Source organism: Lycium ferocissimum, unplaced genomic scaffold, assembly GCF_029784015.1.
Source record: "Lycium ferocissimum isolate CSIRO_LF1 unplaced genomic scaffold, AGI_CSIRO_Lferr_CH_V1 ctg2090, whole genome shotgun sequence".
Lineage (NCBI taxonomy): Eukaryota > Viridiplantae > Streptophyta > Magnoliopsida > Solanales > Solanaceae > Lycium > Lycium ferocissimum.
This window is the reverse complement of record NW_026719358.1, coordinates 58,523-71,767: the sequence shown is the minus strand read 5'-3', so window position 1 is coordinate 71,767 and position 13,245 is coordinate 58,523. Positions and strand designations below refer to the sequence as shown.

General features: G+C 43.5%; 1 protein-coding gene across 1 annotated transcript; it reads right to left on the bottom strand.

Annotated features, from left to right (window-relative positions):
* Nucleotides 1–11,190: 11,190 nt before the first annotated feature.
* LOC132043084 (uncharacterized) lies at nucleotides 11,191–12,666 on the bottom strand. The gene has a single exon (XM_059433576.1). It carries the CDS (start codon nucleotides 12,664–12,666, stop codon nucleotides 11,191–11,193), a length of 1,476 nt encoding a protein of 491 aa, XP_059289559.1.
* Between the last annotated feature and the right edge of the window lie 579 nt (nucleotides 12,667–13,245).

The window sequence follows — 13,245 nt, the reverse complement described above, 5'->3', positions numbered from 1 at the left end:
TCTTTTCCAACGAGCTTGAAAAGAGGCAATCGGAAGAGAACTAAGCAATGTATTTGTACATGAGAGGAAAGCTACTGGATGTTTCTCCCGGTTATAATAACGAAGCAAAGCAATATTTGACAGATGCTCTTAACTTGAAAAATGATATGGTGGATGCATGGATATTCCTAGGAAATTTCTTGTGGAAGAGAAGAGATCTAGCTAAAGCTGAAAGTTGCTATAGATTTGGCCTTGAACTGGAACCGAACAATAAGAAGTTGTTACGTCACTTATAAGCGCTTGAAAGTAGGTTGTGCCAAGGTGAAGCAGATGTTGAAAATTTAGAAGAAATCATCAAGGAAAGTATCAAACTATAATGGCCCGTTTGGCCATTACCAAACCTTCTGCATTATGTGACATAAAGCCAAATCGATCCGTTGTATAGTTAGTTTTGCGGAGAATTCTTCTGTCAGCATTGATCTATAGTCGTGTTGGAAAGAGTTTAAATCACGTGCGGTCACTGGTATTTCAGTATCGCTACAGCAGGTTGGAGGACCACCATAGCGGGTCCGCCCCTGCGGTGTTAGGATCGCTATAACGAGCTAGTCGCGATCCGGAGGTTCCGCCACGACGGACCTGACTTCCGCTACAGCAGACGGGCCTATTCCCTCAATTTCCGCCATCGCGACACATTTACCACTGTAGCGGCATCACCACCGCTGACCAATAGCCCACTACAGCGGCCAACGCTGGCCAGACCTAGTATTTAAACCTCATTTCGGGATTGGACCTTATTTTTCCACCAACCCTTCATCGATCGGAGGAAAAGGATATCCCTTATGCGGGAAGGCCTTTGTGTGTTTCGGTGTGTGTCCGACCGGTTATGGAATAATAAAAATAGACAAAGCACATAAGCAAATAAGCAGTCTTGTGTGGATGAGCATGGTGAGGAGTGATCTTCCAAGTCCTGTCTGGAGAGCTTGCCTCTCATGAGCACCCTATCTCAACCGGCTGCGTAAGAAAAAGTTTCGCCTTTGCTCCGTAATCTATTTGGATTTGATTTGATCGACCTGCTCTTTGGCAGCTAACAAATCTGCGTCCATCTACTGAGTAACATTGATTTTTGGATGACGAATACTACGGTCATCTGACCATATTTACATCGTCTAGTCTCTTGAGCAAATACTGCGATCTCATGACCGGTTTCACATCGCTTTGTGGTCTTGCTATATCTAGTAATTTATATGCATTGCCTTCTTGGCAATTGAAATAAATGCCCTCTTGATCCGTTAATGTGAATGGCCCTCTGGGCAGCAGGAAAATAGCTATGTAATGGCCCTCTTGGTAGCAGAAAAATAGATATGCAATGGCCCTCTTGGCAGCAAGAAAATAGATATGCAATGGCCCTCTTAGCGGCAGGAAAATAGATATGCAATGGCCCTCTTGGCGAATAAGAAAAAGTGATGCGAATGACAAATATGGCCCCTTCGGTTGAATCGTCTTTTTTTCGTCCTTTGTTCCCGCTATGACCCTTTTGGTCGAATATGCCGTATTGTTTTACTACGACCCTTACGCCAAACATTTGCCATTGTGGCAACTTCCAGTCATTTCATAGCCAATGTGGCTTAATATTTGCTCTCGTGACCTTTCAATCCTTTTATAGCCCTCGCGGCTAGGTATTTTACCCTTATGACTTTGATCTTTTATAGCCCTCGTGGCTAGATATTTTGCCCTTATGCCTTTTGATGCTTTCATAGCCCTCGCGGCTGGATACTTAACCCTCATTGTATTCTGATTTTTCCTTAGCCTTTGTGGCTTTTGTCCTTAGTGGTAGTTGAAACTTTATGGTCTTCGTGGCTGGATATATATTCCAAAAGCCGGATCTCAGCAGCGCTCTGGACTTTCTTTAGTGAAACGTTTCCTGCACATGAAGCAAGGTTAGAAAAAGGATCATCTTCCGATGTTCTGGGGACCTGCATCAGAAATGGGTTAGTTTTTTCCTATTTCAAGTTGATCTGTGCTGTCGGCGCTGTCGCATCCTCGGCTTTCTAGACCCAAAACCCCTTTAGCTTCGGTATTCAAAAGATAAACCTATTCTCGTTATGCAGAAAAATCATTTTTGTAATGCTACCATAAGGGTATCTAATTTGTGGAAAAATAAAAGCATTTTTAATTATCATGACATGCGCTTTGAATGAGGGAGATTCTTTCTTCCGCGAAATTTTGAGATATTTTCTCAAAAATTCTGCCCTAGTTTAAATTTCGGTCTACAAATTCTCATGCTGAATCTTCCAAGACTGCCCCAGTTTAAAGTTCTGGGTTGGCTGATTTTTGTAGTGGATTGACGGCGTGAATTTTTGAGAACCTCTCAAAAATTCTACCCCTTTCGGGCGTGCAGCAGTCCTTACTTTTTGTGAAGTCTTATCTCAGAGGCTTCCTTGGGGCTTTCTTGGGTTTTGCTTTTGATGCAACCGAGCTCAAAGAGCGCCTACGTATCCTGTTGCAGTAGGAATTCAGGTCGAAAGTAGTTCAGAATACAAAATAGTGGACTTTTGGTTTTTACTAATAAAGAGATTGGGTCCCAGATGGACTGCCTACGTATCCCACTGTGGGGAAATCAGGTCATTGCGTAGTTCATGATAAAAAAGGCATTTTCTTTTGTCTATATATTACAAAATGATTACAAGCAAAAGGAAACAACTAATACAAGAAAATAGAATTACAAGCAAAGAGTACTATTTCAAACTAAGAAACTTCTTCTTTATGCATAGTAGCGCTTGATTGCATCTGAGTTGATGGGCTTTGGGCACTCTTGTCCATCCATTTCTGCCAATACTACTATGCCTCCGGAGAGTACTTTACGGACCACATAAAGAGCTTGCTAGTTGGGAGAAAACTTCCCTTTGTATTCATTTTGATGTGGGAAAATTCTTTTGAGCACCATCTAGCCAATCTGAAAAAGTCTAGTTCTGACTCGCTTGTTGAAGGCTCTTGTCATCCTTTGTTGGTACAATTGACCGTGACATACCGCAACCATCCTTTTCTCATCAATTAAAGCTAACTACTCATACCGAGACTGGACGCATTCAATATTGTCCACTTGGATGATCATCCTTAGAAGGTATATCAACTTCGGCGGTATGACGCGGAGTTCCCCATAGACCAACAAGTATGGAGTTGCTTTGGCCAAGCTCGGCTATAGTACCGGTATCCCAATAAAGCATAAGGCAACTGCTCGTGCCAACCTTTATGATTATCAGTCATTTTTCTCAATATTCTTTTGATATTTTTGTTGGCTGCTTCTACGGCTCTATTCATTTGCGTCCGGTAGGCAGTCGAGTTTCGGTGGGTGATCTTGAATTGCTCACAGATATCCTTCATCAGATGGCTATTCAGATTAGCTCTATTATCTGTTATGATGGACTCGGGTATACCGAATTGGCATACGATTTGGTTTAGCATGAAGTCAGCTACAACTTTCTTTGTTACTGATTTGTGAGATGTGGCCTCCACCCACTTAGTGAAGTAGTCAATTGCTACTAGAATGAACCGGTAGCCATTTGAGGCAGCGGGTTCAATGGGTCCAATGACATCCATGCCCCAAGAAACGAAAGGCCATGGTGAGCTCATATCATTAAGCTCACTTGGAGGGACCTTGATCAGATCACCGTGGCTTTGGCACTGATGGCATCTCTGCACATATTTGCAGCAGTCGCTCTCCATGGTCATCCAACAATAACTTGCTCGCAGAATCTTCTTTGCTAGTACAAATCCATTCATATGGGGTCCACATGTCCCAGCATATACTTCTTCTAGAAGTTTGGTGTATTATAGTCTTTTTGGCATTTCGCCAGCTCCCGAGCATTGATTAGATTATTTTTTACCCGAGGGGACTGTTAACACGCTTCTCGAGGTGTCTAGATCAAATTCAGGCGAATTTTGTGAAATATAGGCTTTAAGTGAAAAATGATTGACCCAAAGTTGACTTTTGGGTAAACGAACCTTTTTTGAAATTCGATCAATTTCGAGAGGTCCGGATGGTCGTTTAGAACTTGAGTGTGCATTTAGTTCGGTTCCCAATGCGCTCGGATGCATTTCGGGACTTGTGTTGGGAAATTAAAATTAAGGCATCGGGGGTTGACTCGGTCAATAAAACCTCCGTTGGGAATTTCGAGGCCACAGACGCATCTATAGCGCATTTTTTATGTGGGTCTATGTGTATGGTATGTGAGCAGATGGTCTCAGAAACTAGCCGGAAATTGGATCAAATTGTGAAACTTGGGAGAGTTTTCTAGTGTCTGGTACCTACTTTAGCGGCACCAGCACCGCGGTAACGGTTAAAAGGGTGGTAACCACCGCGCCCGAGTGGTCCGGGGCCTTTGCCTTGACCGCCGAAGAAGTCGGGTGACCGCTGAAGCGGGTGACGGGCAGTTTGTAAAATTAATGAAGTGTTAAAAGCCCTTAGACCCTCATTATTTTCCATCTCGATATTTGAGCTAGAGGGAACTGTTCTTAGAGATATTTGGAGGAGCTTCTTGGAGGTAAACCTTGTTTATTCCTTTACTCTTCCTTAAATCATAAATCATCTTAGATTTTCCCCCTTCCCTTTAATAACCCCTTAGTGATGGAAGTTGGAAGAGGGTTTGATGAACACTTTCTCTAGGCTTGGTAATGATAAATTAATGTTTTTTATGCTAGATGTTGACTAATCTAAGCTTATTAATCATATATCTTGCATCCCTAGCGTTGAATTTCGGAATCAAGGAATTAGGGTTCATACCCAATTTGGGGGTTTTGCTTGCAGTTAGAAATTGGACTAAATCCTTGAGTTAAATCAGCAATTAGTGGTTGGGTTATGATCACCTAGTGCTTAATTTGATAATTTACTTTCGAATTTCCCGTTTTGCCCTTTTGGGCCCATTTGCCCAATTCTAGGGCTAGAATTGACCTAATTTTAATAGTAACAATATTAGTATCACTCTTCATGATTTCTAATCCAGAATTCGATTATGCTTAGACTACTTTGGTTTTGAGGCTCAGCGGAAGAGCAAGGCAAAGGAGTGAGTTGTTGGTGTTACGGTTCAGCTATCCAGATAGGCTATGGCTTACCGTTGGTGAGTCTTCGTATAGCGAAGCACATATTTAGATTATATTATCGAAGACAGCATGTGAACCTTCAGGTATAAAGTCGGGTTGGATATTGCCTTAGGCTGGGCCCTATTGTGTGTTGGGACTAGCCACCCTATTATGTGTGCTTTGATTGTTCTATTGTGCAGGCTTGATGCCACGAGTAGTTGGTAGATGTTGGATTATGTTTATCATCCTGATTATGATACAGTTGGCGTACCCATTGTTGGTATTTGTACTTGTATATGTTGTTAGCGTACCCACTATTGGTACTTTTGATTCGATTATATTATTGGCATACCCACTATCGGTATTTGTGATATTATTGGCATACCCATTGTTGGTACTTGTGATATTGAGCATGATTATTGATGTGATCCATGCATTGCACGCACTCTCATTTTCATGATACATTGTTGAGATATTGATGATATTTGATGAAACACTTGATGAGCTGAGCTCAGTTTTACTCGAGTGATATGAGAGTCCGATGTCCGATGTTCATCCCGGAATCGTTAATTGAGTGAAACTGATATATGAGAGAACTCTTTTACTTAAGTGACGTGAGAGTCCGATGTCCGATAATCATCCTAGAATCATGGATTGCATGGCCGATATCCGATGTTATTTTCGAAATCATTGTTAGTGCATGGACGCCGCGGGTCCCCCAAGGTAGTGCCGGTGAGAACCTCTCGTGGGCAAAGATTTGGGGCCCCGTCTGTCTGTTGGGCAAAGTTTCGGGACAGGTGGCACTTAGATTTCGCAAGTCACGCTGGGTTGTGCTACTAGGACGTCGATATTTTCGTCTGGAGCACATGTGTACACCGAATTTGCATGGCATTGCATTGCATTCATACCATTATTGCATTGCATTGCATTATGATTTGATTGAGATGCTTGGTGATTGTATTGTGATGTTGGATTGGATCGGATATATTCAGACTTGATATATTTGGGATTAGATGCTTTACATAGGCGATGACGGATACTTGGAATAGATTATATTGTCTTATGCTTGATTGGTTTATTTGCTTATCTGTTTTATTATCTGAATTGTGTTATCTATGCTTAGTCGGCCGATGATGCCTACCAGTACTATTTTTTTTTACTGACCTGCACTTGCTGCATTCTTTTATGAATACAAAGTATCAGGTCAAATCCACTCCCGTGACCCGTGGCTGATCGGCGCTTCAGCTTTCTCTCGAGTTTCCAGGGTGAGCATGGTCGTCCACTGACTTTGAAGACTTTCTTTTCATATGTCCTATTTTATTTCAGAGACATAGACATTTTATGTATTAGTATTCCAGATTGTATTACTTCCCTTAGATGCTCTTGTATTATTCAAACTAGACCCTGGGAATGTTTATTGTCATTCCACACTTTCTGCTACTTATATATATATATATATATAGTGAGACTTACGTATTTGTTTTATTCCGCTATTTAATTTCATTCTTTCATGTATTTATTCATTGTTGGGTTGAGAGTTCGCTTACCGAGGTGGGAAGGTAAGTGCCCGCACGACTTAGGCAAAATAGGTCATGACATGTGGTGGCTTCGCCGGCATCTACACACCTAAGCAGACCCAAATCCGGCGTCCGTTTATACAGCACTTCTTTGTTAGAAAGAAACCATTTGCCATTTTTCGGATGGTCTTCTTTTGTACATTTGTAATGCCTTCGGGGTACTCCCGTCCTTCCAGATACATTTTGATGTCACTGTACCATGGCTTGCCATCTGGCTCGGCTTCCACGTGGCAACAGTGGGCGTGTTCTTCTTTCAGACTTATCCTTAGTGAGATTTCAGGATGTTGGATTATCGATGCTATTGTGGCCAGTGCATCAGTGAATTCATTCTGAGCCCTTGGCGTATGTTGAAATACGAATTCATTCTGAGCCCTTGGCGTATGTTGAAATTCAATCTTTCTGAACTTCTTGCACAATCTTTGTGCCAAGTTCACATATGGTAAGATCTTTTTAATCTTAGTGGCCCATTCACCTTGTACTTGGTGAATCAGCAGGTCAGAATCTCCGATGACCAATAATTTATGTCCAGTGCCATTCTGAGACCTAGGATGTAGGCCTCGTATTCAACCATGTTTTTGGTACAGCGAAATTTGAGTTTGGCGGCCATGGGGTAGTGTTGCGCACTCTCTGATATTCAGACCGCTCCGATTTTGGAACTTTTGTAATTCACTTCTCCGTCAAAGTATAGTTTCCAGCCAGTATAAGATTTTGTTGCTTCTTCTTCTATGGCCAACAGCCCTTCGTCTAGAAAATGGGTGCGAAGTGGCTCAAGCTCTTCATCCACTAGGCTTGCGGCTAATAAGTCAGCCAAGGCCTGTCCTTTGACGACTTTCTGGGCTATGTACATGATGTCAAATTCACTTAACAACATTTGCCATTTGGCCAACTTCCCGATGGGCATGGGCTGGCGGAATATGTACCTCAACGGATCCATCTTGGATATAAGGTGAGTAGTGTATGAAGACAAGTAATGTCTCAACTTTTGAGCCACCCACGTTAAAGCACAGTAGGTTTTTTCCACTAGCGTATATCTTGCCTCACAGGCTATAAACTTCTTGCTCAGATAGTAAATGCCACGCTCTTTTTTCCCTTCCTCATTGGGTTGTCCTAACACGCACCCAAAGGCCTTTTCAGCAACTGACATGTATAGCAGCAAAGGGCTCTCATCCCTTGGTGTCACCAAAACTGGTGGGTTGGATAAGTATCTCTTGATGGTGTTGAATGCCTCTTGGCACTCCTCTGTCCATTTTGTAGGAGCGTCCTTTTTCAAAAGTTTAAGGATGGGCTCCACAATGATAGTGGATTGAGCTATGAACCGCCCAATGTAATTTAACCTTTCCTAGGAAACTCATGACTTCTTTCTTAGTTTGGGGAGGAGGCAATTCTTGGATTGCTTTGATCTTTGTTGGGTCTAGCTCTATGCCTCTTCGGCTGACTATGAACCCCAGTAACTTTCCAACCGGTACTCCGAACGCACATTTGGCCGGGTTCAATTTCAAGTTAAACTTTCGGAGCCTGTCGAAGAATTTCCTCAAATGTGTGGTATGCTCCGAACTTTCCCTTGACTTGATAATGACATCGTCCACATAGACTTCAATCTCTCTATGGATCATGTCGTGGAAAATGGTAGTCATTGCCCTCATGTATGTCGCGCCGGCATTCTTGAGGCCGAAGGGCATTACCCTGTAATGGTATACTCCCCATGGGGTGATGAAGGCTATTTTCTCGGCATCCTCTCTATCCATTAAGATCTGGTGGTAGCCGGCGAAACAATCCACAAATGATTGTAGCTCGTGCTTGGCACAATTATCTATGAGTATATGGATGTTCGGGAGTGAAAAATTATCCTTTGGGCTAGCCTTGTTAAGATCTCGGTAATCCACGCAGATTCTTATCTTGCCGTCTTTCTTGGGCACCGGGACTATATTGGCTAGCCATGTGGGGTATGATGTCACTTCCACCACTCCAAACTCAATCTATTTCTCCACCTCGTCTTTGATTCGGATACTAAGATCCGGTTTGAATTGTCGGGTTTTCTGCTTTACTGGAGCAAAACCCTCATTGATGGGTAGCCTGTGAGACACTATGCTAGTACTTAGCCCTGGCATGTCGGCGTATGACCATGCGAAGACATCCACGTACTCCCTTAGCAAACTTATCAATTCTTCTTTGAGAGGGGTATCTAGGTGTGCGCTTATCCTTGTTTCTTTGACATCCTCTTCATCACCTAGATTTATGGCTTTTGTTTCATCTAAGTTCGGCTTCTGCTCATTCTCTAATTGTTCTACTTCCTCGGTGAGACCCTCGGGTAGCATTGTGGTCTCATCGTATTCCTCATACTCTTCTTCTTCTATGCTGCTCGACTCATTCGTTTCGCAGCATGTCATGACATTTAAGGTTGCTTTATTGTTTTTATTACTGAAAAGAAATTCAAGGCAAAATATGTTAGTATAAAACATGCATGTAACAAAAACAAACAACAACAAAACAGTCTTGATAAACCGAGGCTTTCATTAATTAAAAATACGTAGAGGTACAAACTGTGGTCCTGGCTTAGGTCAAGCCATTTCTATTTTTAAAAACTATACGAGGTATGTAAGTGACAAAAAGGGGTGAGTAATCGGGCCTCGACCGATTCTCCCCATTTTCAAAAAATAAATTCATCTTTCTCTACCGAAGAGCCAGTAGTGGGGTAGAGGTCCAGTTGGACAGCTGCTCGCCCGGTTCTGCCTCTCTGATGTTGGGTGCTTCAGCACATTCTTCCAGAATCACGGAGCAATCTTCCTCTTGGAATAGCATCCTTATCCCTTCTTCAATGTCAGCATCCTCAGGCATAGGCATTTTGTGGGGAAATGACTGGTACAGATTTGGAATGGGTTTGCAGAGATCTGCAACCTCTTGTTTCTTCTTGGTAGGCATCTCTTCCTCTGTTGGGATGTAGCCAAGCCCAAAGCGAAAATTATCTTGAAGGATAGGAATGGGCTCAGTGATGCCTTGCATATTCTTCCCTAACCTTTTCTGGGTTCAAACCCGTTTAGAATCATGGTGGAAGCAATCATTTTATAAACCGCTGGTATGGGAGTTTCCAGGGAGTCTATCTTGTGGGCTGCTCCCACTAACTCCATGACATGGAAATCCGTTCCTTTGGGTGCGGCTCCAATGATATGTACTAAATTGTCTGGATAATTGTGCATGCTGGCTTCTCCATGGATCACCACTTTTTCTCCTTCCCGGACAAACTTTTAGATTGATGAGCGAGGATGGTACTGCCCCTGCCATATGGATCCATGGTCTTCCTAGAAGCAAATTGTAATTGGCGGGTATTTCCATGACTTGGAATTCAGTGGTGAACTCAGCAGGTCCTATTTGAATATCCAAATCAACTACTCCAGTGGCATCACAACGTCCTCCGTCAAATGCTCTTATGTTAGTGTGGCTTTGATGAACCTTTCCAAGGTCATACCCTAGCTGAGTCAAGGTAGATTCGAGGCAAATGTTAAGTCCGGCTCCATTGTCAATTAATACTCGAGTTACCACTTTGTTGCGGCACATGATAGTGATGTGCAACGCTTTGTTGTGATTTATGCCTTCCTTGGGCAACTCTTTCTCTGTGAAGGCAATTTGATGTTCCTCCATAACATGGGCGACCATTTCGGTCAGGTTTTCACTGTTTGTTCCAGCTGGGACATGAGCTTCCTCCAACACCTTCATTAGAGCCAGGCGGTGTTGAGGTGAACTTTGCAGCAATGCTAGCACCGATATTTGGGCCGGCGTTTTCTTTAAATGCTCAACAATGGAGTATTCCTTTGGCTGCATTCGGCGCCAAAAATCTTCGGCTTCACCTTCAGTGATAGTCCTTTTCTGATTTTCCTCCCTTCGGGGTGCCCCTTGGGCCAGGTCCTCAGGAGTATAACATCTTCCTGATCTTGTGATACCATGTGCGGCAGCAACTTGGACTACGAACTCTTTGTGAGGTGGAGCTAGAGTCACTTGAGCAATGTGTTGTCACCGGTGCAGGGATTAATACCTTGAATTGCGGGCGTTCTTGCAAAGACAATGACGCTACTGTGCGTTCAAGTTCTTTCACAGAATCATGGATTGTGGGCCTTCCTGCGACCCAGTCTTCTTCTCTCTCAATCATGTGAATCACATTGTTGCCATGGTTTGGCAAAGGATTGGTGTTCACATTTGGAGGGGCCGTTTGGAGTACAATTTCTTTTCGGTCAATCAGATCCTGTATCTTGTACTTGAGGTTAATGCAATCCTCAGTGTTGTGTCCTATGCCATTGGAGTGATAGGCACATGTTTGGTCAGCTCGGTAAAATCGGTTCTTTGGATCGACGACCTTTGGGGGAAGCACTTGAATCATCCCAGCCGCACTTAATCTTTTGAATAAATCAGTCCGAGATTCCATCAGTGGAGTGAATACCCGAGGGGGTTTCTTCTCAAAATTGGGACGTGGCACATTATAGGCATTTGGTGGTGGTTGATTCTGGTAGGTATTGGGTTGGTTATTTTGTGGGGTACGGTAAATGGGTAGGGGAGTTTGATAATTTGGCTATGGAGCTTGGTAATTTGGGGGAGGTGATTGGAAGGCATTTGGTGGAGCTTGGTAGTTTTGGGGTGGTGATTGGAAGGTCGGTTGCGCGTAATATACGGGCACCGTGTTGTAAGGGGTGGGTATGTAGGTATTTGGAGGAGGTGAAGCATATGCTTCCATTGGGAAATCTTCCCTTCTTTTGGGTTTGGGACTAGGAGTGTGGGATATGCTAGCCACGTCTTCCTTCTTTTTGCGCACGAACCCGGTTGAGCTTGAACCAGCGGATTTTCCAGTCATGCTTATGATTCGGCCAGTCTTGAGACCATCTTCTATGGCCTCGCCCATTTTGACCAATTCAGAGAAAGGTCTTCCCGCCATTGAAAGCATTCTATCATAGAAATCTATTTTTTGTGAACGGATGAAAATCGACACAAGTTCTTCTTCGCCCATAGGAGGTTGTACTCGGGCAGCCTCTGTTCTCCACCTGCTTGCGTATTCGCGAAAGTTCTCGGTGGACTTTTGTTTTACTTTCTCCAAATAATATCTATCCGGCACCGTCTCCATATTAAAATGGAATCTTTCCATGAAAGCAGCAGCCATGTCTTCCCATGTGACCCAACGGCGTATATCTTGCGCCGTGAACCATTCTGAGGCTTCTCCTGTCAAACTTCGGCTGAACAACCTCATGATGAGCGCTTGATTGTCTCGGACACCGACCAATTGGTCGCAGTAGGCCCGCAAGTGCGCTTTAGGATTTCTGTCCCGTTGAACAATTCGAAACGGGGTACTTTGAAGCCTTTGGGTAAATCCAAGTGGATGCATGCACAAATCGTCATAGCTTAGACCTGTGCCAGTGAGGGTAGTCCTCATGGATCGTTCCAACATTGCGGTCATCTTCCGCTCAAGCCTTTCTTCCTGTTTTTCTTGTTCGGCCTTCCATGCCTTTTCCATCTCTTCATAATGGTCAATTTCTTGATCGGGTGAGAAGGTACCTGGTGTGACAGGCGTGTGGAAAGAAACAGCAGGGCGAATTCGGGTAATAGGGGTGCTTTTGTCAGTTGGTAGTGGGGTGATGCTTGGTTGTATAGTGATGCCGGGATGGGTATTTTGTGGTGTTGGGTAAGAAGGGATAGAGTGGGCGGTCCCGAGAATTTGGTTGGTGTTAAGTGGTGGTGGGATGTGGCTCGAGGCACCAATGTGTCCATCGATTGGGGTAAATGGCATGGTGGTCATAACGGACCTAGTGGGGAAGTGATCTGGTAATGGTGAATTCAGAGATGGAAAAAATGGTGGAGGCCTTCTTTCTTTAGCAGGGGCCTCTCGGGGGGCATTAGCAGCTTTGTTTCGCGCCACTTCCTCTTGAAGATGGGCGATTTTTTCAAACATCATTTTCATGACGTCTTCAGTAGGTGATGACTCAGGCAGTTCACGCAGAGGTGATTCTCTGAGAGCAATGTCAGTAGGGGTAGTTTCGTTCTCCGAAGTACCAGTCATCTTTTCTTTGCCTTTATCTTGTAGGGATAAGGATGCTATTGCAGCTTTGGACCTTGTGAAGTATGCCAGTGTGAACACGAATCAACTTCTCTTTCTATAAGAAAAGAATAACTCAAAGGCAAACAAAGTTAGTTTCGTCAGATAAATAAAAAAGAAAATCAAGATATCACATATAGATGGCAGTTTAAAACACTTAGCACAGAAATGATCATATGTTTGATTTAAATGCTCAATTGATCTCTTGTACCGATTTTGGGTACTTGGGTTTTGTTTGAGTGAGGGGATATAATATTTATAATATATAGGGACCGAGTCTTACGTAGACTGCCTACGTATCCCTCCGCGGGAAGTCAGGCCCTTCCGTAGTTCGGTCTACATAAAAATAAACTTAAACCTACCCGTGACCAGGCCTGATAGAGGCTTCCTGCGTATCCCTCCTTGGGACATCAGGTCGGCGCAGTTCCGTTTACACAAAATAGGGGGGGGGGACAAATCCGTGTTAAATACAAAAAATGGGATCCCCTAAAACTACCCAAAAAATGACCTTTCTTTTGAGGTCAATATAGGTTGTTTGTCCGT

Excerpts from the sequence above, each read along its gene's own strand:
- LOC132043084 (XM_059433576.1), bottom strand. The coding sequence starts at position 12,666 with ATGACTGGTACTTCGGAGAACGAAACTACCCCTACTGACATTGCTCTC.